General features: G+C 36.6%; 2 protein-coding genes across 4 annotated transcripts; both read right to left on the reverse strand.

Annotated features, from left to right (window-relative positions):
• Positions 1-3,901: 3,901 nt before the first annotated feature.
• On the reverse strand, positions 3,902-13,585 carry LOC107785283 (nuclear cap-binding protein subunit 2). Of its 3 annotated transcripts, none has more exons than XM_016606552.2 (9): positions 13,565-13,585; positions 13,180-13,252; positions 11,918-12,141; positions 7,677-7,815; positions 7,565-7,598; positions 5,690-5,803; positions 4,678-4,731; positions 4,457-4,563; positions 3,902-4,163 (listed from the first exon to the last, which is right to left on the reverse strand). In XM_016606552.2, the coding sequence occupies exons 2-9, from the start codon at positions 13,195-13,197 to the stop codon at positions 4,089-4,091; spliced, it is 765 nt and encodes a 254-aa protein (XP_016462038.1). In that variant the 5' UTR covers positions 13,198-13,252; positions 13,565-13,585; the 3' UTR covers positions 3,902-4,088. The 3 variants fall into 3 exon arrangements, with proteins under 3 accessions (XP_016462038.1, XP_016462035.1, XP_016462036.1); XM_016606549.2 differs by having other exon boundaries at positions 13,401-13,578; XM_016606550.2 differs by lacking the exon at positions 13,565-13,585 and adding an exon at positions 13,420-13,560.
• Positions 13,586-17,497: 3,912 nt separating this feature from the next.
• LOC107785282 (uncharacterized) lies at positions 17,498-21,692 on the reverse strand. Its single transcript, XM_016606548.2, has 6 exons — positions 21,310-21,692; positions 21,105-21,222; positions 20,161-20,372; positions 19,107-19,134; positions 18,368-18,476; positions 17,498-17,750 (listed from the first exon to the last, which is right to left on the reverse strand). The coding sequence occupies exons 1-6, from the start codon at positions 21,565-21,567 to the stop codon at positions 17,669-17,671; spliced, it is 807 nt and encodes a 268-aa protein (XP_016462034.1). The 5' UTR covers positions 21,568-21,692; the 3' UTR covers positions 17,498-17,668.
• Positions 21,693-24,516: the final 2,824 nt, after the last annotated feature.

Raw genomic sequence — 24,516 nt, forward strand, 5'->3', positions numbered from 1 at the left:
ATTTTTGTGCTATGTTAAAAGGAGTAGTGGACAATGATATTAAGTCAAGTGAGAAGCAAAATAATTTTTTATATCTATAAATAAAAAGAGAAGTAAAATAATTATATCATTGCCAAGTGGCATAACCATAAGATGACATGTATAGATATTTAGGACAAAGCTCCAACAAAGTTGGAGTTTTAAAATTATTTTAAAATAAAAAACTTGCAATATTGTCTTGATAAAGAAAGTTATTTTGAATTCGAATTTAAAGATAAAAATATTATTTTGAATTTGTATATAGGAATATTTGAGTTGAGATTTTAAAAAAAGTTTATTTTCTTATGGTGAATAGTGCAAAAATATCAATTATTAAGAATATTAGTAGATTTAGGACAAAATAGTAAAATTTCTTATCTATTTATATTTTGATAAAATTCAAAAATTACTATTCAATTTTAATATGATAGTATTTCAATTATATGTAAAATTCAAATAAAAGAAAACTAATTATAATATTACAGTAGAAAAAATGTACAAAGATGAAAATAAAGATAATATGAAGATCTTTTAACTTTGAATTAATCTAGAAAATAAAATAATTTAAGTGAACAATAGACAAATATATTATTAAATTTATAAAATTGAAGAATTGTAAACAATAAAATAAAATTTAAAAATACTTTTTTTGAGAAGTAAGAAATACAATTGTGCTAAGTTAAAAGGAACAGTGAATATTGATATTAAGCCAAGTGACACGCTAATAAAATATCATATTAATAATGTAATAATACTAAATAAAAAAAAAAAGAGAAACAAAAATATTATACGATGATTATATAGTTCGTTTTTCTTTAATTTCATATAGTTTAGTTAATGAAGTATTGTATTGCGAAGTAAAATGCCAGTTGAGTTTCTATTAACGCAACATAGACACCAGTTCTCTAATAAAATGAGGATACTACATTAGGAATAGCCGGGAAAGCTCAGTTGGTAGAGCGGAGGATTGAAAATCCTCGTGTCACCAGTTCAAATCTTGTTCCTGGCACATGATTAATTTGCATGGATCTCTTCCCTCCAATTAATTTCTAATTAATTAATATGGATCAACATTCATATTCTTTTAGAGTCTACATTAGAATAATAGCTTTATCTAGTTTGGCGAAATATACCCCATCTATATTCTGTCTCCTCGCTCTCTTTTTTCCCCTCTCTTTCAAACGAATTTGAATATGCAATACATATTCGAAAGGTTAAATAGGTTAATTGTTGAACGGCTCAAAAGTGAATTCTGAATCTAGGGGGTTGAAATATACAAGATTCAACTCAGGTCAAAGAAATAGGAGCTGATATTCTCTCATTTCTTTGTCTTTTCTTTCACATTTGATTTCTTCATTCTAAATTTGTCCATTCCTTCCTATATGCCTTTCTAGAACCCGTCTAAGTAATGTGTGCTGGATTGTTGGTCCACAACCCCGTTCTATAGAAAGAATAAGGAGAGGCTTATCGATGACCAAATCACTTTTCTATTGCTCCTTATCTCATCCCCAAGTCCTACTCGAGACGAAGTACTTGTCGTCCCCAAACCAAAAGGGATGAGGGAAAAATGAAGGTTTGTCCAGTTATAAAAAATCCACAGTTGTTGAACACGAAACCAGTTCCTTAATATGATGCATGTGCACTAAATTGAACTGAGAGAACTCAAGAATAGGAAATTGAAGGAGTTAGTCAGTTTTTCTTGGTAATGCTTCTGTAGGGAAGTGGTGGAATCAATGAGTTGGGAGTGGCTTAAGGATGGAGAATTGAATCAACTATTGAGAAGAGAAGAAAGGGACTTTTGAAACCTGATTTGGGCCTTTAAGTTCTCCATTGAGTTGTTATTTGTTGAAATAGCAGCTCAAGAGGAACATTCACATTTCCAGCAGAATACTAGATTTGAAATACAACGAGTATATACTATGTTGAGCTGTATACACTGTGCTATGAATTGTTATTTTTTTCATGCAAAGAGTCGTTTCGCAAGTCTACTATCAAGCAAAGGAGGATCCCAAAGAAACTACAGAGCTTGAAAGTTGCAAGCATCCAAAAGCTAGTTAATCAGAGAGTAACAGTAATTGTCACTTTAGCTAATATTGGATGTTGTTTGTCATTGGGATGGCAAATGAGGTACCTTATCCTTGTTCTATGATAGCTCGGATTTCAGTTGTTTGGTGCAGAAGAAACCATTTAAAAGACTAAAGAAGTTTCTTGCTGGACTTTATATCCACTTAACCCACGTATTTGGATGCAAATGGAATCTGCTCTGGTTCTCAAGTCATCAGCATGGGAAAACTACACATATAAGATTAGCTTTTTTGCTATTGATGTTTGGCTATAAATATATATTTTTAGTGTATTGTTTACCTTACATTGCAATGTTTTAATGATTAAATGTGTGACGTTTGAGCTTAATTGTGTCGTTTGTATGTGTAGGATTGTTGAGGAACGAAAATGCATGAAGGTTGTACACATGGACGTCAAAGATACACAAAAAGAGCACGATAAGACAAAAAATTGGACTAGGCGCTAGACCAGGCGACGTCTGGTCCTGGGCGAGATCAACTGGGCGTTACACTGGGCGTCGCCCACTCTGCAGTGCGCCTCACACCAGGTCTCGCGAGCTTTGAGGCCTGGTCCCTTCCCAATCCGTGCTTTAAACGATTTCTACTTGGATTTGGACTTGGGGAATCCGACCCTAACCTATAAATAACCCCTAAACGTGATTAGTGAGGGGTTGGTCAATTTTGGAGGAGAGAAAAGGCAAAGAAATACGAACTTACCACGGAATTCATCGATCTTACATCTTCCATCTAGTATTCATAGCTTTTATGTTTAAAAACAATATTTAGATTATTCTGGGGTTACGGGTCGTTATTGACTATTGTAGTTTGACGGTTGATTGTTTTGCTTGATTTTATAGATTGCATATAAGATTGAATAGAGTAAGTTCTTGAATTCGGGCATCGGAGAATAGATTCGCGATTAGAATAGACATATTTTAGTTGCCTTACTTGGTTATTTTTGCAGGAAATACACATGTGTTCTCGTTAATTCCAATTCTATAGACATATAGTCTTACGTTGGCTTAAATAGGAGAGAGAAGCATCGAAAGAACTTCGCGAGCATAAAAAACCCTACTAATCAACAAATCTTTGAGTATAAAACCCCAGTACTGCGACTTCTATGTTTGTTCCATGAGGGTATCTCATAAAGAAGATTGCGATCAAAAAAATCAGAACTTAAAACTTGAAAGTTTTCCCGATTAGATCTTAATTACCATATTATGAGTAATTTGAAACACTACAAACTAGAGTATTGTTACCGTCTTATTTTTTTTGGATTCGTCTCTAATCACAATGGATTTTTTTGGATTCGTCTCTAATCACAATGGATCGAAGCCCTCATTTTCCTTCCAATTAGTGAGATTCTACGAGCTCTCCCTTTATTACTCGGAATCGAGCGGGCAACAAGAATTAGAAGCAAATCATCCGAGTCACTTGCCTCCTTGTGTGAAAATGCTTTTCATGATCTCCGGCTCTTTCCACCAGCTCGTTCTTTACTAAGCATCTAGGCGAACCCGCCGGGTTAATTAACTCAATGTAAAGAAAGCCCATTAGGTCAAAACTAGGGGAATGCTTACTAATAGCAAAAGATTAACATCTCTCCGCCCTCGTCAGTCAGCTAGAGAGTATAAAAACAACATTAAATAACATACCCGTTTTTCATTTTTTTGGGGGTGTGGTCAAAAGTAAAGGGTTATTTAAGTTGAGCACGGATTTGATCGCTTTTAATAAAGCTAGACAAATTGATACTTTAGGGTACATTGAGGGATCAACTTCATCAACGACACCATCAGAAATACAAACAAAAGAAGGTAAAAATAAGAGAGTTGAAGAAGCAACGATTACTCCTTAAGTGAATACGTTTTAACATACTTTCTGACGTACAACATGTTAATTGGCATTTTAATTGTGTGAGCACAAGTTGCAAAGGAACTTGCTGAGAGCAGGTCTTACAACTCTTTTTAAGTAACACACTCTTCTCCTAGCAATCTACATCTGGAAATAAAACTAAGTACGCCGCTTCCTATCATCATCTTCCTCTTCATCAGAATCACCACTCTCACGGAAACGGGGATTCTTCTCCTGCAGCAAAAGAAAACGTCACATTGCAACAACAAATATCACTAAAACCGAAGAGGGGACAAACAACAGAGATAAAAGATTTGATGCTCACCCTCTTATTCGTTATATCACAAGCTAAAATCAGGGAACCTTCTCCTTTGATACCCATACAAACTTTGTTTCATTGTCCAATTTTACATTATTTCAGTTTAGATGGTGGCGAGCACAGAGTACATATGAAAAGATGGAACAGGACATGCTGGTGAAAAAGACCAAAACAATAAAAGATGTAGTTTAGGTATAAAAGAAAATACCGGTCTGGATTCATGATCAGAGGTTCTCCGAGATTCACGGTCATAAGTCCTCTTTGGATAATCAGACCGATGGTGGTCATCTTCCCTGTGTCGCTTGCGATGATAGTCTGTTTTCCTCATAAGATAAGAGTTGTTTGTTAAATCTACTATACTGAAACAGTAGACAGAAAATACAATGTTGTAGAGCATTAGAACTGAATCAAAAGCTTGGAAAAGCATACCTCTACCCTGCCGATAAGAACCGCCATGACCATGATTTCCACCATGTCTACCATCTGCAGTTTTAATTGCATCAGTCATCGCCATAGACACAGTAAAAGATCTATAGGTGTACCATATTTATTATCATATCATATTGCAAACCCAAGCATAACAAAGTTTGAACATGACAGATAAATTGTGATGATGTGAAGTTATTGGAAGTGCAAGAAAAACTCAGTTGAGCTTGAAGGTCCAGTGAATCAGCTATTTAAAGCTTAATTTGAAATCCTAAAGGGGTTGTTTCAATCTCGTCCTTTCAATTTTTCCTTGTTAGAGAAATCTCAAGTTTTTCCTTATTAAATCTGATTTTCAATAGATTAATGAAACACAGCATTAATTTGGAAAAAGAACAGTTTAAATATAGAGAAGAATACGGCTGGCTCAAAATTTAGAACTGGAACAAAACCAAAATCGTTAACATCCAGAAGTTGCCATTCAACCAGTGCTCAAACTAATACAATTCTTCTAGTCGTACTAATTCCTCTACAGCTTAGTTATATAACCCATTAAATAAAACGCACATATATTCAAACTAGTGAGGTGTCATGCAACAAATAGACAGGTTCTGGAATCAACATTGACACAAGCAGATAATAACAACTCAGAAGAACTTCACTGGCAATCCAAACCAACTACTAATGAACACTAGCTTTACTTATAGGAGTCAGTTGTACCCCCAGCTAAAATCAAAAGCTTTCTACTGCATTAAAGCACACACGAGTCCTGGAGTAGTAAAATCTAAATCTACAGTTAAGAGGCGCTTCAAGTTGAACCTTCAATTAAAGGCACTAACATTTCCTATTTTTAGGGACAAAAAAAAAAGATGATGAAAAATAATTGCACTCTTTACATTTCACATTCCACATATTATCAAATTAATTTGAGAGAATGAAGTTCTTTGCTAAGACGCAAGAAAGAGTCAATATTATCAAAGAAACAACTGATGACGAAGTTAAGAGCCCTTAAACTTACAGTGAGGTGGCGGCATAACTGGTGGGTAAGCGCCCAATGATCCTGTGCCATAATCCACTAGCTGTCTTTGTGCTTCCAATTCCTTTTGGACCAATTTTCCATAACCACCTCGACGTATAACTAGTTAAGGTATTAAAAGACAATCCAAAATTCTTAAATATAAATGGAGAAAGAAAGGAAAGAATGACTTTTTAAACCCTGTTGCTTGGACTATCATGCAAGAGTTTCAACCATTCGACAGATAAGGTGATGAAAACTTACTTAATTGATTAACCATAAAGTATAGCATTTCTGTGCACATTCATGGGTTAGACCATAAGTCTTTCTTTGAACTAAACCATAATTCTTAAAACGCATATATTAGAAAACCAAGTAAACAATATCAACCATCTTTCCTATCCTTGATTAACATATCTATGAGCCAATATTCACCTCCACAAAAGGATGGTCACTTGCTCTAAAAAGTGTACTGCTCTACCTCATAGAAGTTCTGATTCCTCGTAAACAATTCATGACAAAAGAATAAGTGAAGATCTACTTCGAGGTATTTCCTTGTAACATAAACAACAAACAAAAGCTTGTTAAAACTTTGCAATCATTCCATTGGCGACAAGATGAAATTTCCACGTCTTTCATCAAGTTGATTATCCTACAACCACAGGGGAAGGATGTAGCAAAAATATGGGATCGCGCGGAATTCTAGTTGTTTGGCCGAAAAACACAAAAAACAATTAAGCCAACTAAACATGGAAAAATTGGAAAACATTTTCCGTAAAATGTTTTCCTTCGTACCAAACACACCATAAGTCCTTGAGAGACATTGCTCTAGAATCTTATGATCACAAGAGGTTAAAAGCTTTTGTTTTATCCACTACCTTATTTACTAACTAGATCCAGAGGGTTGTGATTCTTGTAGATGGTGACAGAACCTAAAAGGACAACTGGATGCTGATGCGCCAGCCTTTTGATGCCCCACAGCTACTTCTAGGGTAAGTGCTTACTGAAACAAATACTATAGAAATACTTCCTAAGAGGCACTTGAGTAACCTATGATGCAGCATCCACAAACAACAACAACAACAACAACCACCCAGTATAATCCCACTAGTGGGGTCTGGGGAGGGTAATGTGTACGCAGACCTTACCCCTACCCTGGGGTAGAGAGGCTGTTTCCGATAAACCCTCGGCTCCCTCCCTCCAAGAATTCCCCACCTTGCTCTTGGGGTGACTCGAACTCACAACCTCTTGGTTGGAAGTGGAGAGTGCTCACCACTAGAGCAATCCCCTCTTGTCATGCAGCATCAACAAAGAATAACCAAAACTCAAGCATCATTGTGTATAGAGGAATAATTTACGCAATTACACATATTACCTTGTGAAGTACCACTTTAGTTACACTCGCCATATAGCCAAGTTACACACATATCTACATAATAATGTTTGTAACAAGTACATATATACATAATATTAGAACGTGTAAGAAATTAAGCTATAACCTATTTCTTAATTGGCATAAATCTTTTAAGATGAAAGCATACCAAGTTTTAACAGATTCTTCATTTTTTTAAAATCAAAAGTATACCAAGTTTTAACAGATTTTTACACACACTTGCCTGCTTATTTGCAGACAATCGTAGAAAGCATTTGCAGAAACTTCACTACTTAAAAGTACTTAGTTAGACATCCTTCTGCATAACATGAAGTATCTTTGACTAACTTTGCCCTAATAGTTCCATACTCTTTTTATTTGCAACGTTCATCAATTTTTGTCCATGATAGGACCAAAACATTTTTTTTCCTGAAATAGAAAAGAAATAGATAAAAGAATTGAAAGAAAATTGTTAACGCATGCTTATCAATTCAAGAGAAGGATATCTGGATCGTAGTCAGTACGATATTCGTCGCGCACCTGGGAAAAAAGATGTAAGTCAGATGAAATGCTGGCATGAATCTCAAGATAAAAGAATGAAACCACTGAGGAGATTACCTGTCCACCACTCCTACCGCGGCCCCATTGTCTACCTTCTTGAAATCCCCAATCAAAATCCACACGAATAGGGCGATCATCAAGAATTGTCCCACTGATATATTTGACAGAATCTTCAGTGTCGTCCCTAGAGTAGAACCTGAAAAAAGTTTTATAGTTGTTACAAACGCAAATGATATTCCCATGCCTTCATTTTTTGTTCTTCGCCTTTTTTCCCTTGAACGGGAAAAGGGTTGAACGGGAGATAAATGCAAACGTAACACGTAACAAACTACAATGCACACCTAATACCATCTTGGTGTTTATAATAGAATTTACTTCAGCTGTCAAAAAGAAATGAGCAAATAGGTGTTTGCATATAACTGCAAAAACAGTTACAGCACTAAAGAGACAAAAGCTCGTGATGCACTCCTTCCATTCCATTTCCATTGATCTACTATTTCCGTGTACACATTCCAAAATTCAGGTCTTTCCTAATGGCAATTTTTACCCCGGCATAGATATATACTACTTATTCATCTGACATCATTTCAACAATTTATCTCCTTTTTGCAGTTCAAAATATTATTTGAGTCGTTCAAACATTTGTTAATAAACTTTGCCAGTGTCAACCCAAGTCAACTAAAATGGGCAGAAAGGGAGTACATCAATACGAATTCTACTAGCAAAAGAAACAGACCTAAAAGTGGCAAAGTTTGACATGCTCGGAACAGGGCAACAAGACGGAGAATGCAAGAAACAAATATTACTTCCCAAATACAAATCACTGACCACCCACCTAAGTTGCTCGAACTCGGGTGTGGGGTCCGATACGGGTGCGGATCTAGAGGTCGGATCCTTCATGATCTAAATTTGAGATCTGATACGGATCCAGATACAGATACGGATGGGGGGATTCAGCTAAAAATAATTCAAATATTTTAAAATAGAGTTAAAAAATATGTCTAAATTATGAGACAATTTGGGAAAAACTAACAAGGTATTCCGAGAAGGAGAAAATATTGAACAAGAGGTGAATCCAAGAAGGAGATAAAACGAAAAGGACTGGGATAGAAATTTTTATATACAAGATATTCCGCTTTCTTCAATAACACCCTAGCTTTTGTTTTGTTTTCAAAAATCATTGTATTTGTCACGAATTTCCCCGTCAATTTTGGTCAAAGTACCCAAAATCGGTTGACCAAATTCGGTACGGATCCCACACCCACACCCACGTTGTGTCGACAATACCCCCTGCTAAGAATTTTTCTTTGAATGCAGGATCGACGGGATACAAGGAAACGCTGGAGCACACTGGGGCAATGACGGATCTGCCACTCTCTCACAACTATCATCTCCCCTTTATTATTTAAATTTTTCCTCCTATAGCTGAAAACTAACTCTCAAATCCTTTGCAGGAATTTCGGAACCGTCTGCTCAACCAAGCGGAGCATGTTGTATATAGCGGATCGCTAGCCCTGCCAACTGGAGCCATGTATATAGAAAATCGTCTGCTCAATCAAGCAGAGCATGTTGTATATAGCGAGCTGCTGGCCTCGCCAACCGGAGCCATGTATATAGCAAACCGTCAGCTCAACCAGTCGGAGCGCCCTGTACAAATCAAGTCGTCGGCTTTGCCAATCAAAGCACTGTATATAGCAAAATTGTTCGCTTCACCAACGGGAGCATTCTGCATCGCCACTCCGCCACATCGGAGTTTACAATTAGATAGTCGCAAACCTCATCACCAACGTTCTACCGATCAACGACCGCAATTTAGTTTTGCAGTCAAGGGTATCTCTTGGGCATGCTCCATACTTCTTTATTTTATCTTGAATGTTTTGACATTTTGCTCATGCAACTTACAGGCATGATTATATTTTTCAAGCCAGAAACTCCCATCGTACGGAGATACTTCATATTTCACTGCAACTACTCCCATCATGCGGAGATACATTCAACATTACAAGTGAACTACTCCCATCACGCGGAGATACATTCTACATTACAAGTCAACAACTCCCATCGTGCGAAGATACTCTCAATGTGAGAATACTTAATGCACTGACAGCTGCGGAACGGTACACATCCTGGCTAATAGTCGAGTCAAATTCAAGTATCACGTCGTCCCAATCCCAAATAACGACTAGCCGGCAATCTTGCATCATCATTCCTGCATCATTTACACCGCATCTTGACATATTTGCATTACGATATATGGGTATTTGTATATTTTGTTTTTACAGGAACAAACATCACGACGTGGAACTTTTTATAAGCAGCAAACCAAGCTACAACACTATGAGGGACAACAAACTCATACGCGGGCCAAAGATCCGAACTCACTCAAATACGATCAGTGGAACTATAATTCTTCAAATCTTTCAAGTCAAGCTGCAATTCAGAGCTATCATGGGTACCAAATCTTCCGTCTAGTAGTATCATCATAATACGATACTGGGCAATTTCTGCGAGCGTTGCCTCCTCCAAACCATCACTCCAGAACTACATGAGGCGTGATCCTTGTTATGCCCGAGGTATGCAAGCAATTCCAAGCCAGAATTCAGCCCCAACTCTTCAAAATTCTCCCGGAATATTCCTTAACTCCCTAATTCTATCACCCATAATCTTCCTTATAACCATATGCCATTCCTGCAATGTATGCCTGAAGTGAGGAAAGAATTGGCCGGCACCGAAAGTGAAGAGTCGGAGCAACTTAGCCACCCACTACCTACCATACAGGAATCCCAAAGAAATACAACCTAAACAAACACCACAATGGCACAACCTATAAAAAGTATTCGTGAAACATTGGTAAAAATGTTCGGAAAGTCATCAAAGAACCATATAGTAGCTTCTGGACAAATGGTGTGGCAGGAAGTTGCAAATACATAAATAGTACATAGGGCTTTTAAAGCAAGAAGTGAGATCTATTTTTTACGTTGAGAAATGTTCATTGGTCGATTCATTATTGTATGGAATCTATTTTATCTTTCTCTGACTTTCAGGCTAGAGACTCTCTTTCCCCATTAATGAACTTGTCTTCCATCATTAAGAAAACTGAGTGTAACATGAAATAGCATCAAAGACAGCACAGCCAAACTATTCCGATTTTTTGATATGACCTGTTAGACTAGGACAAAGATAAACCAACCCCGGATTTGAAAAAAGGGAGAAAAAGGATTAAGACAAAAATAGGAGGGAAATTTTCTTTTTCTTTTCTACCAAGAGGGAGATTTCCTTTTCAGTTAAATTAGAGGAAACATGGAGAACTGAGACCCCATTTAACTAAACGTTTTTTAATATCAACAAGGTCCTTCAAGATAACGAACAAAATAACTACATATCAGGCGATTAGTGTCGAATAACAGTCGCACCTTTCATTTTCTCCAAATAGATGCAGAAGTAATACTAGTAAATTCTCCCCTTCCTCTCCTCTCACTATTCTTTACTCCTGCATATCCCTTCCTTTTCTACGAGGACTCTTTAAAACCAAAAAATCCATAACAAAGTTTAACATTGATCATTATGTGAGAATTCGATAGATAATTGCATTAGGGTTGAATCCGTGAAAGAAGTGGAAATGCTTTCAAATTTTGGAAGTCCCTGCTTTATCCTACCTAGACTTCGGGGACATTTGACAGAATCAAATCAAATGATTGTGGTATAAGTCTCTCTAATAATCTTTACAATACTTCTTAAGTTAATAAGTTCCTTGTATTAATAGTCGGGACTGTAAAACGTGTCATCTAATTCTTAAGACACAGCGAATAAGAGTTGATTGATACTTGTAGGAGTAGAGATGGAGAACATGATTCTTATATTTACCAAGCAACAACAACAACAACAACAACCCAGTATAATCCCACTAGTCTAGTGGGGTCTGGGGAGGGTAGTGTGTACACAGACCTTACCCCTACCCTGGGGTAGAGAGGCTGTTTCCGATAGACCCTCGGCTCCCTCCCTCCAAGAACTCCCCACCCTGCTCTTGGGGTGACTCGAACTCACAACCTCTTGGTTGGAAGTGGAGGGTGCTCACCACTAGAGCAACCCGCTCTTGTCCTCATATTTACCAAGCGGTGTGAACAAATGCCAAATACATAATATCAATATCCTTTCTGAACAAGAAGACAAAACAGAACTAGAGGGAAATAATTAAAGCTGCAGCAGGTATACCGTAATTGGAGAAGAAATTATACAGTCGAAAGTTAGCAACACAAAAGGAAAGAAATTGGAGATTGGAAACAAGGTTCAGGCCATACATTACAAAGCAGAACCCACAAGGAGTTTTGGAATTCTTATCCAATCCCATCACTATCTTTTTAATCTCTCCAGCACGAGAGAACAGCTCATACACTTGTTCCTCTGTTGTGTAGAAGGACATGTTCCCCACATAAACAGTTGTCGACTTCAGCAAAGCATCTTCAAATTCTTCTTGTGTTCCCGGAAACCTTCTATCCCTATATGCTGAAATCTTGGCTAAATCCTAAAAGAAAAAGAAAAAAGATAAAATATTAAAAGATAAAAGCAAATAAAACCTAGATTAAGAAAGGACATAGGACACCTCGGACACCACAATCTCTCTATGTTAAAAATTTATGAAATGCCATTGGATATGCAGGAAACTGCACTTCAGTGTTGTTAAAGCCTAAAGGCTCGCTTAAAGCACGCCTAAGCCCTGAAGCTCAGTGAAGCCCAGGTTGTACTCACTTAATTGGCGCTTTAGTGTAGGCGTCAAGGTGTTAATCATGTGCACCTTCACCAATGGGCTTTGTCTTTAAGGGAAGAACATCATATATAGAGCTTAATTACAGTTTTCCATTCTTTTGTCCAAATTATTATTATTTGTGTTTATAGTTACATGCTTTTGCAATACATTTCGGGTTTTTTTTTAAACTCTTTAATTGCTCTTTGCGCTTAAATCTCCAACAGACTTTGGAGTTTTTGCACTTTTCACTTTTGACTACTCTGCTGCACTTAGCTAACATTATACTAAAATAAAGAAAGGCATAGATGTATCTTGCTTCCTAAACTACAAACTTTCGAGTTAAATCAGGAAACCATGACTGACAGACTGAGATGTTAGCTCCTCATAACACCAAGGTTTATCACGCGTTACTCGTCAAAGTATCCATGCAAAAGGTGTGTTTGATTCTCACTGCACCCTTCCCAAACCGCCCTCTATAACAGAGAAAGTCTAAGAAGAAAAAAGGTGTTACCTCCTTTGGATGAGAAGCTATACAAGGATTAAAGCATTAGTAACTAGTGCAGATAGTTATAACATGTCTTTTAAATGCTCCTTCAGAGGTTATTCTTTTCACGGGTGGGAGCAGCTCATAGCCCGCTAAACCCTCCCCCAACCCCCCAACCCCACCCCCACCGACCAGAATTAGTACAATCCACGAAAACGCAGAGAAAGATACAACATAAAAACATTAAATCAATGGACAAATTGCTTATTGAACAAACATCCCATGTATACAGCACATGTGAAAAGCCAAAGAACACTAGGCGTTCATATTACCTTGAACAGAGAAGCCATTCCGTTTTGCTCCCGACTATATCTCCCACTTTGGATCTTTTGCGCCGCCTAAAAACTGCAAAATTCTACTTTCGGTTAACAACCAGCATTATGATTAGACTGATTCAAAGTTAAACATTAGTTCAAAAAAAAAATATTACCAAATTATAAATGAAACTGGTAATAAGAATATACAGTAAAATGAGAGCAAATGAAAAAGTTACCCAAATCATAAATTCATACTTCGCCGATAAAGGACCATTGGAATACCAAACAAAAAGGTAAAATTTATGCACTGCCCATAAAACCTTGATATTTTTGTTTCATGAGAGAGAGAGAGAGAGAGAGAGAGAGAGAGAGAGAGAGATGGGAGAAGCGGAGAACTTACAAATTGATTTCGCCGGAGTCTCTCGGCCGAAGAAGAGAAAGTTAAAATATATTGGGGGCCCAGGCCCGAAACAAACTTAGAGTCCTGTCCACCTTCCACTTTAATTAGGCCGGCCCAATTATTGTTTTAGCTGGAGAGATTGACAGGAATAGCCCCTCAAGGGGCAGGTCTTAGCTGAATGTAGGTGATACTTAAAAAATGAGAAACTTTCAGAAATTACTATTGTTTAGTGGCTATTAATTTACTATAGCTATCATATACACAATTACTTCCTATAGCTACTATTCAGTTGTTACGGTAGTGTATTCGTTGTATTCGTGTTGTTGTATTCATGAATACAGTAGCAAAAGCGCTTAAAATCTGGGCAATCCAACTGTACGCGCATGTATTCGCGCCATGTATTCAAGAATACAATAACGGCAATCACCTTAAAAATAGGTATATCCAACTGTCTAATAATGAAAATAATATCAATTAGCGTGATACACTCCAAATATAACACAACAAAACCAATTCTAACATGCCTCGTTATCAACCCAATTAATTAGAATAATTTTTTAGTTGTATTTAACTTTTATATTTAGTGTATTTCAATATTTTTTTATTGTTGTATTCATTAGATTCAATGTTTGTATTTACTGTATTCGCTATTTTATATTCAGTGTATTCAAATATATTTGTATTAACAGTATTTTATTTATTCATAATACATGTTATTACTGCTGTATTAAGTATATTTCATTGTTTGTATTCATTATATTTATATTTGTATTCAGTGTATTTTACTGCATTTCACTATATTTTAAAATTAAATGTATTCACTGTTTATATTCTGTTCTATTTTAATGTTTGTATTCAGTGTATTTCAATGTTTATATCATGTATTCATGCATATTGTATGTACAGTATGCATGAATATAGGTGTATTCAACTGTATTAAAAAAATACAGATCTTTGAAATACATAAATAGATGCAAAAAAAAATTCATTTATATAAAAATACAATGTGTTTGAGTGAATTTGTATAGAATACAATGTATTTGTATCATTGTATGTGACTAAATAGCAAAGAAGAGAAGAAAGTTCGTCAGAGATGGTGTTTTCCGCCCAAGAAGAGAAGAAAGTTCGTCGGATCCGTACAACAAATTTATGATAAAAGTTCATCAGATTGCTCCTTTCTATTCGAAAAATTCACTTTTTTCTATTTCCTGGCTGCCTTCTACTCTATTCAAATATCTTGTCAGCCATCAATACTAGGGCGTGTATCTTGAGTTGCTCGAAGAGAGAGAGATTCTTCTTTCTCGTCGGCCATCAATACTAGGGCTTGAGTTGCTGGAAGAGAGAGAGAGGAAGAGAGAGAGAGAGAGAGAGAGAGAGAGAGAGAGAGAGAGAGAGAGAGAGAGAGAGAGAGAGAGAGAGAAATAAGAAAAATCTGAGAGAGAATCGAAGAGAGAGATTCTTTTTTCTTGTCGGTCATCAATACTAAGGCTTGAGTTGCTCGAAGAGATAGAAGGAAGAGAGAGAGAGAAAGAAGAAAAAATCTTAGAGAGAATCTTGTACTATTAATTAAAGAAAGAGAGAGGAAAAACGTAAAATAGCGTATTTCATGCCTCAATGGTAGTATATACCATAAATATCTATTTTGCTATAAAATATAAAAGGTAGCTATAGAAAATAATATTTTAAAATAATTTTGGCTTATAATAAATAGGATGTATACCTTTGCTATATGATGTAAAATTTCTTTAAAAATAGCTTTCGGATCCGCACACATCTTTTTAGGAGTTTCTCTACCGGACTAGATTGATCATCAAAGTCTACTCGATTGTCATATTTTTGCTCTTCAAGATTTCTCTACCGTATTGGTAGAGTTGATCTATATTATCTCTACCTATCTGTTAAGTTGTTCATCGAAATCTACCCGATTAGTATACTTTTTCTAGGTTGTTCTAATATAGTATTTTTTGAATTTGTAACTTCAATTTCGATCAAAGAACTCCAAAACTGATCTAATAAATCTCAATTTTGAAAGGGAAAAGGGTCAAATATACCCATGTACTTTCAAAAATTATTTAAATATATACTTTGTTATACTATGAGTCCAAATATACCCTTGTCGCTATACTTTGGGTTTAAATATACCCCTCATTTAAACGGAGTGACATGTGTCATCGTCCTATTGGGTAATGGGCATGCGTCTTATTAATTAATTAGGAGATATTTAGAATTGGCCAATAGGACGATGACACGTGTCATTCCGTTTAAATGAGGGGTATATTTAAACCCAAAGTATAGCGGCAAGGATATATTTGGGACTCATAGTATAACGAAGGGTATATTTAAATAATTTTTGAAAGTACAGAGGTATATTTGGCCATTTTTCCAATTTGAAATAAAGCTTCCAGATACCAACACAAACAATCCACAATCATCAATTTAGTCAAATAACACCAAACCAAAAAGATTTACTTTGTCTTCTTCAATACTTTCTAAGGTCCATTGATGGAGGTTTGAGATTTCTACAGTAAATCACCAAATTTTGCACTTGAACCGGAAATTTAAGCACAAATTATCAACATCCAAAGGATTAACTTCTATTTTCCAGTACGAAACAAGAATTTCAAACTTTAAAAGTTGAAAAACTATGGTGTTCAAGTTAAAAGTGAGTATATTTTGCTAAGACCAGTCAAAAGGGATATTCCGCCAAGACCAGTCCATTTGGAGGACATGCCATGCAAATTTTTGTTTTAGCTGTCGCAGAAATTAATCATATTTATAGTTTGATAAAATAGAAGTGTTTGAAATTGTTACTTCAAAAATGAAATTGAAATAATTAGTTTGGTAGAATCTCAAAATAAACTTTTTAAGTATTGTAAAGTATTACCGTACTTATTATTTTACATCTGTTTGCATTGTCGGAATAAGGTTATATTTAGAGCAAAAAAGAAAGGAGGTTGGGTTCATAAGAAGGAACTGATTATAGCTAAATTGTAAATTTTCTTCTTTTTCTTTTGTTAACAAGGAAGAGCAGCATTAAGTAATTATTTAATGTAACAGACTAGTAATATAACTATGACGAACTACAATGTATTTATTTTAGTAACTAGTAATATATTTTAAAATCATCAAATATATCTTGCAACTATGAAGAACTACCAGTATCCAAACACATGGACTTGAAAATATGAAAGTGATTTATTTAAGATTTTATAAGTTAGCTTCTAATGATTGCTCATTTCAAATTAAATTGGTTTCATGTAATGCTCCAAAATATTTCATGTATTTTCATCTTGGTTGATGCTAATTCATGTGCCAAAATGATGACAAAATGTTTTGCATAAAAATGAAAAATTCAGTAAAACATCATCAACTTGGTATCAAAAAAAATATTGCCTAAACTAGCAGATAAGATAAATTACAAAATAAGCACCGTGCAGCATCATCAAAAATACCATATTGAAGCCAGAAATTGATATGAAGCAAAGGGTAGGTAACAATTTGGGTGTTGTGAAAACCTATGGTATTTCAAATAAATATAGTTCAAGCCACTGATCAGCTAGTACATTGTGAAGTGGAACATATATAGAGATATATAAGGTAAATTCAGCACCACAATGGTGTATGATATCAGTGACCAAGCACTCACAAGGAACATGTGGAGGGATATAGGGAACATTTCTGATAGGAGATTTCAATTGTATTTGTATTCTAACATAGGGATAAACATCAATTGATGCAGGTCTGCTTCTTGTAAAAATTTATTTTTAGTTAATTAATAGCAACATGTATTGCCAAAACACGAATAAGAAATTTTTACCTCTTTATTTAAACTGATTTTTTTAAATCTAATTGGAAAGATCAAACTACAAAACATATCTAAGTCACCAGCCATTCAAATCATCCAATTGTAACCAAGTACGACAGAAGGTCGACTCAATAAAGTAAGACGATTTCAAATTGCACACTATATACAATATTCCAGCACAGAAATAAATTGGAAGACGAATAAGGTTGATTTGATTTACAAGACTGTACAAGAAGTTACTATTATTTACACGCTTTATTCACAACCAATTCTGTTGAAAGCACACAGAAAAAACGTCTTCAAAGAGCCTTTAGAACCATTTTGCTTGTATTGTGAACCCCTTTGGCAGCAAGTCTAACAACAGATCGGCTCTTGTACAACCTGCAGAAACAACAGGTTTACTCACTGCACCTTTTATGTCCTAACAAAAATGTCAATCCCTTCAAAGTATAGTTCATGTATGGCAAAGTCAGATGCATTGGATGTACGGAGATCAAAAGAACAAAATCTGCACTAAATTATCTCTCAAAAGATATAGTCTGATCATGTTTACAAATTGGTCTAGAATTTGAAGCCTCAACTGTGAAAGCTAAATAACAACAACAACAAGCCAGTAAAATCCCACCAGTGGGGTCTGGGGAGGGTAGAGTGTACGCAGACCTTACCCCTACCCCAGAGGGGGAAGAGAGGCTGTTTCCGGGGTGAAAGCTAAATAACAGATTACAAAATTCAACCAAAAGTTCTGTATTTTTACACAAGGACCTAAAATATCCAAGAAATTTCACAGATCACATTCACATATTTCAATTGAAGTTATGTGGAAGTCGACGATGTTCCAGTCCAAATACAAAAATTTCTAAAACATGCAAGACCAGAAATATGAAGAACTAGAATGGAAAACATGGTCAGTGAGTCCGCCCCAACTCATTTAGGGTTTTTTGTTGTAGTATGTAAGATTAGAAACACAGGGAAGCAAAAAATAATAAATGAGTACTCACCCCACTAGAGCAAGTCCCCAGGTGGAAAGGACGTAGAACGTTTGTGCTGCATGCCAAATGTTGAACAATTTTTCTACTTTACCTGTGCCTTCTAATGCTTTTGTCAAGGCTGTAAGTCAAGTTGAAGACCACATAATAAGATGATGCTCAAGTAAAGATCATAAACACACTATGGAAAATAAGAAGGAATGATCAATTAAGTAACCCAATCAACCAATCAATCTCCTCTAACAATCAATCAATCAACCAGTCTCTAACAATCACTCAACCAATGAATCTTCTCTCATCAAATCTATTTCTAATTCTAGCACTTAACCAAAAAGGTGCATTTTCTCCGCTCCCTCTCGAACATTTGAATGTAATTCTCTAACAAGACAGCATAAATCCCATAGATCTGGAGCTATTGTACACCACATAATCACCAAAAAAAAATGAAAATGGATGGCCAAACATTATCTAAAGGAAGACTATCAGAAGTAACCTATCACTTAAATATTTATTCCTAACAAGCATTTGGTTAGATCCAGCATTAAATCTTGAGAAGGCTCCCCATCTTAAAACATGTCCATGCCTATACATGTAAATCCATTATCCAAAAGAGAAAAAGTATGAAGAAGAAAATGTAGAAGCCATTGTAATGAAAATCTTTATCACCTAATCATCGAATTTTACGCCTGACTCTGGATGTTTTATGTTAAAAGAACGAAGAAAGAATAGGAGAGAACAAACAGCAACTTACTCTTTTGCAGTTCTTCAGGAGACATCTTCTGCAATTGCAATACACAGAAACAGTGAAAAGAATGACATGATCCCAACATAATTGAAAGGGAAGTATACTTTTAGTCCATGAGTTATTGAGTTATTGTTGTTTCAATCCCTGTGTTATTTGATGAAGCACATTTAAATTTTAGTTAACAAATGTGCAATTTTAATCAAATCATTGATGGAAGATAAAGGATAGTTATATAGCTCCGACTTTGATTTTCCTAATTGGTATTTAGGCACATATACCCAGCATTTCTTTACACCCATGCACATTCAACTACTTCTGCACTAGCTTGTTCTTGATTGAAGTCTATTACCAAATTATTTACATATTTTGGGAGTCCACATCAGCTATACAAAGTAGTTGTTCTGCAAAAAGGGTTCACCAATAGCAACCACACCAAAGCCTAACATGCAAGTGAAGAGACGTAATAACGAGGAAGGTGGATGACAGGAGTGCGATGAGGGTGTAATAAAGGGAAGTTGTGATAACGGTTGGTAGCAATGGTGAAATCTGATCCATTCTAGGAGGATCATCAGGAATTCTGCCGGATATCAAAGTTAGCACCTAGCCAATCAATTCGAAGGGTTTCTGTGGTTCAACAAAGTTCTTCTATGGCTGCATTACCTTTGACTACCCAAAAGCAGTGCTCTTCAACATTATCCATCAATTTAGAGTTGTACGAGTGGGGAATATAAAACCTGAAATTCCTTCCCACTAGTTTCAACATCTTGCTTCCCCTTATAATCACTAGCGTGAAACACCATCCAACACATCTACATCGAAGATAGAGGGGTGGTCCGTGTGGAAAGAAAGCTAATATACCAGAGAAGCAAAGACCAGAATGGAGCTATCTAACGTCTGTTATTTTACAATCAATGATGGGATTAAAATCACACAATTGTTTAAATTGAAGGTTAAATGTGCTTCATCAAATAACATAAAACAATAATCCAGGGACTAAAATTGCTATTTTCCCTAATTGAAATATGACAAACAAGCATAAATATATAAATTGCCTTGGTACCTGAGCCTTCGAATTGGATACTATGCATTTAGCCATAAAGTTGGCAACTGCATCTACAACATATTCCTCACTAACAATCACGTAATTTTCATTATCTATTCCACTTCTTTCTTCAAAATTGCTGGGGACCATTTCCTCAGTCACCCAAACCCACCAACTTGGGCCTTCAAGGCTCATGTTTACCAGAAGTTCTGCAGTCTCCACGTCAGAACCTAACAACATTTTGTTTCGGGTAAATCAGAACCTAACAATATATATATGTTTTCGATTTTTTTTTATTTTTTTATAAGGTAAGGTAACAGAATCTAACAACTTATTAAGAGTAAGATGTCAAGAAAAACACTCTTTTGAAAATGGAATACATTATGAGAGGGAAACACCAATTTCCATAATACTCATATCAACCAACTACTCAACTTTGGTAAACCTTTAGACTTCCAGCACATCTTACTTTTCTGCATTAAGTAGATGTCCTTTATTAACAAAGGGGGCAAGACATATAAAGATTAAGAGAACTTCAGAAAACGAATTAGTTAAATCCCTATGACTCGACCCACCTCCAACGAATGAATATATTCTGGGATTCATCCAATCTCACTCAATCCTACGTCCTACTCCACGACTAATCTCTTTTAATATACGAGAGTCAACAAATATTACTACAACTATTTTTTTATAAAGCGAAATTGTCCGGTTCAGCCTGTGCGTACTCGACTATTCCGCTGGGTACCTGCTACCTCCCACCAACACAGGTAGCAGAGTAACTCTGCCCACCAAAGTTTAGGTAGATGGTTAAATATCACCTAGTTTTTTGTCGGGGATTTGAACCAAAGTCTCCAAGGTTTACATCCACATCATTGACCATATAGACCACACTCTTGGGGCAAATATTACAACTATAACTGACAAAAACTAAATATCAAAGGACACAGAACAACACGAACCAGTAGGCTCCTTGAAAGGAAATTGACAGCCATCCCCATCAACGGAATTTCGATTGAGTGATTCCAGCTGTTTCAAAAAGCTTCCTGACTCCACAGCAGCTAACAGACGATCATGAAGCTACACAACATATTTAAAAAAAATATTAGAAAAATCAATTTTTTTAGCTATAGGGAGAAAAGGGAAGAGGAATAAAAGGAAACATACATCAGGGGGGCAATCTTGAAGTAATAAAGGAGATTGTGACATGCTCTGAAGAAGCACAAGATTTTGTTGAAGCAACCGTTTCAGCCGCTCGTTTTCAGACCTCAACGATTTTAATTCGTCATCTTGTTCAGACACATCATACGGCGTCGTTTCGGAGCGATTATGGGTATGGTGGTGACAGTGTTCCACTGCTGACCATGCCACGTCGGCTACCTCCAATACCGTCTTCGCCACCTCAATCGGATTGTGCCCCTTCATATCTGGATTGATTTTGCTTTGAAATTGTATGGATTTTTAGGGTTTGATGTTTTGGGGATTCAGTAGAAACCCTAAATTGAAAAATTGGAGGAAGAAGGTAAATTGAAAAATAGTTGGATGGAATATGCGTAATCCAATCTATATATATACATATAGGTAGTTTTGTGAAGGTACTCCTTTGTTGTTTTGTTAATTGCACTTCGGGCCCCATATGTTCTTGAAATTCCAAAAGATGGTTGAGTTGAAGGTACTGAAAAGAAATGACGACAAAATAATAGATTTTTGTACTTTCCAAGTTTCTGAGAACGACCTAGGAATGAAGTAGCTTTCGGAGAATAAAAGCGTTTAAAATGTGTAAATAACTTTTTTACCTAGGGGTAGAGTTCGGTCCTTTGCATTAGTCAGAAACTTGGCCGAGAGAAAAAAAGACTACCCTCTCTCTAACTTCCACTAACCCAACATAACCCAAAATGCCCACAGGCCCACTTCCGGCACTTCAAACCCCACCGGAACCCCTTATATTTCCCATGCCCCCTACCTAGGGTATATGGAGGAGGATATGCCCCAAAAGAATTCCTTCAAGGAAATCCTCCTAGATGCAAACCAATTTTCATCTAACATGTACTAGGGGTGCTTATCGGGCGGATAATTATGCTTAACGGTTTGACTTATCGATTATCGGATTTTAAATACAGTAATTCGCTAGTCATCCAATAAGACAACGGGCGGATTCGTATCAGATTAACGATTATCTGGCGGTTTATCGGCTAAATCAAATAGAATTTTTTTGAAAAATCATTCCATCAATACTAAACGGTTTCAAATCAATACTAAAATTTTAATACCATCTAAGATCTAGCAGTATTTTTGAATTGAAGAGTCTTCTTCCAAGTTCCAATCTAGTTCATATTCAAGACTACCCATACATGTATGAATCAATCAAACTTTTAGTAACATTCGTTCTTCACAAGAAATCCAGATTGTAAAACCAAAAATCCAGAAAATCAGACTTTAATTTATTAGATGCATGCAAAAAAGGACATAAAACCAGACAATCCAGCTATTGCGGATAAAACCAGCAGACAATTCAACAAATTACTTTCAATAGTACTTTACATACATTGGGGTAAAAGTGTAAATATAAAAATTCTTAACGGGTTAACGGTTTACCCGATAAGAAAATTGAGTAATCCGCCCCCAAGCCGTTAAGCCGTTAATTATAAAATCTCAATCTATTCACCATACATTACTCCGATAATCCGATACCAATAAGCCATCGGTTCGATTCGGTTAACGGTTTCGGTTCGATTTTGAACAGCCCTACCATGTACCAACTACCACACCAATCACCCTTCGTCCCCTTATTTGAACTAAATGCCTGGAACATCTCGATCCCGCTGACGAATGAAGACAAAACCAGACTCTACCAACCTTGAAAAAAATCCCTAATTATCAAAGTATTTGGGAGGAAAATTCCACACCAAGTGTTGCGAGCAAAGCTGGCACAAAACTAATAGAACCCCTTACCCTCATTGATTTGGGTCAAATTCAATCCCGAAGAGAGCATGAATCTTAACAGATGGTCCATAGTTTGTAGCGCAATATTTCTTATCGGTTTGCCGATAGGAACCAAATCTCGTCCTAGTATAATCTAAGATAGCCATAATAGCTGTGTGGATCAGGCTACCGCAATTGCCGAGAGAATTCTACGATAAGGCCATTCTTGAACAAGTCAGCAACAGAATCGGAAAACTTTTAAAGATCGACACATGTACCTCCTCCACCCTAAGGGGAAGGTACACAAGGATCTGTATTCAAGTACCATTGGAGATCCTAGTTACCACTACAGTTACTAGAGGTACCCACACCCAGCCTATATTGTATGAGGGGGAGGGGATCCTTTGCAAGGCCTGTGAGAGGATTAAGCATACAATTAGGTTTTGTTCGTTCAACGCTAAACCCTTAGACCAAAACCCACAACCAGATCCCTACACAAATAACCCCCCACCACCAGAGAAGAAGCATTGCAGAAAGGAGATGGTCAATGGACAACTGCCCCTTTTAGGGAAAACAAGCATCTACAACGGCATTAGAAGGGAACACTGGCGGAGGTTACCCAAACGCAAGTAAAGCGATTCAATCCGGCGTTAGGTACATTCCTTGCCCTAAATCACAGGCCTTCCATGGGCTCCACAAATTTGGGCCGCGTTGAAAATGACCCAGGGAGTCAGTTGGCCCAAAGTGGGCGATCTCTTCAACAAAAATGGCTAGATACCTCCCTAAGGGCTTCTGTGGCCCAGAAGCAAATTAGCCTAAATCAACAATTGGCCACGAGTAGCCTACGTGACCCATCACACGTCAAACTATCTGGCCATAAAAGGCACCTACCTAACACGCCAATAAAAGATGCCTATTTGGGCATAATATCTAACACCCACACTCATAAGTTTGATACCAATGAGAGGGAAGAAGATACCTTAAGTGGACTTCTATCTGTATCCCCTAAATCAGGTATTATTACACAAAATAAAAATACCCCAGTCTCTCAAAGAGATACTCTGACAGCCCAATCGCATTTGTTAGTGGGACAACCCACCCCAAGGAAACATCAATCTCGCTCCACTCACACGCACAACCCACTCCTCCCCTCTCTCTCCTCCGACTGTGTCACCTACTATACAGATAATCGAGTACTTACTTCACGTCAATCTCCTGTAGTTACCAGTGAGAAGACCTTGCTTGTCAATCCTCCAAGATTGACTGCTCAAGCAAGATCTCCAAACACACCTCCCAACGAATCAGACATGGCTTATAACCACAGTCCCAATAATATGATTCATTCTTCCCAGCCCCTCTCCTAGAGATTCCACGAGGCTGAGTTCAGTAATAGAGAACTCAAGCTCAAACACCAAAACCCTAATTACCTCCCCACTAACACTCCCATCCACC

The sequence above is a fragment of the Nicotiana tabacum genome, chromosome 4 (assembly GCF_000715075.1).
Source record: "Nicotiana tabacum cultivar K326 chromosome 4, ASM71507v2, whole genome shotgun sequence".
NCBI classification, from domain to species: Eukaryota; Viridiplantae; Streptophyta; class Magnoliopsida; order Solanales; family Solanaceae; genus Nicotiana; species Nicotiana tabacum.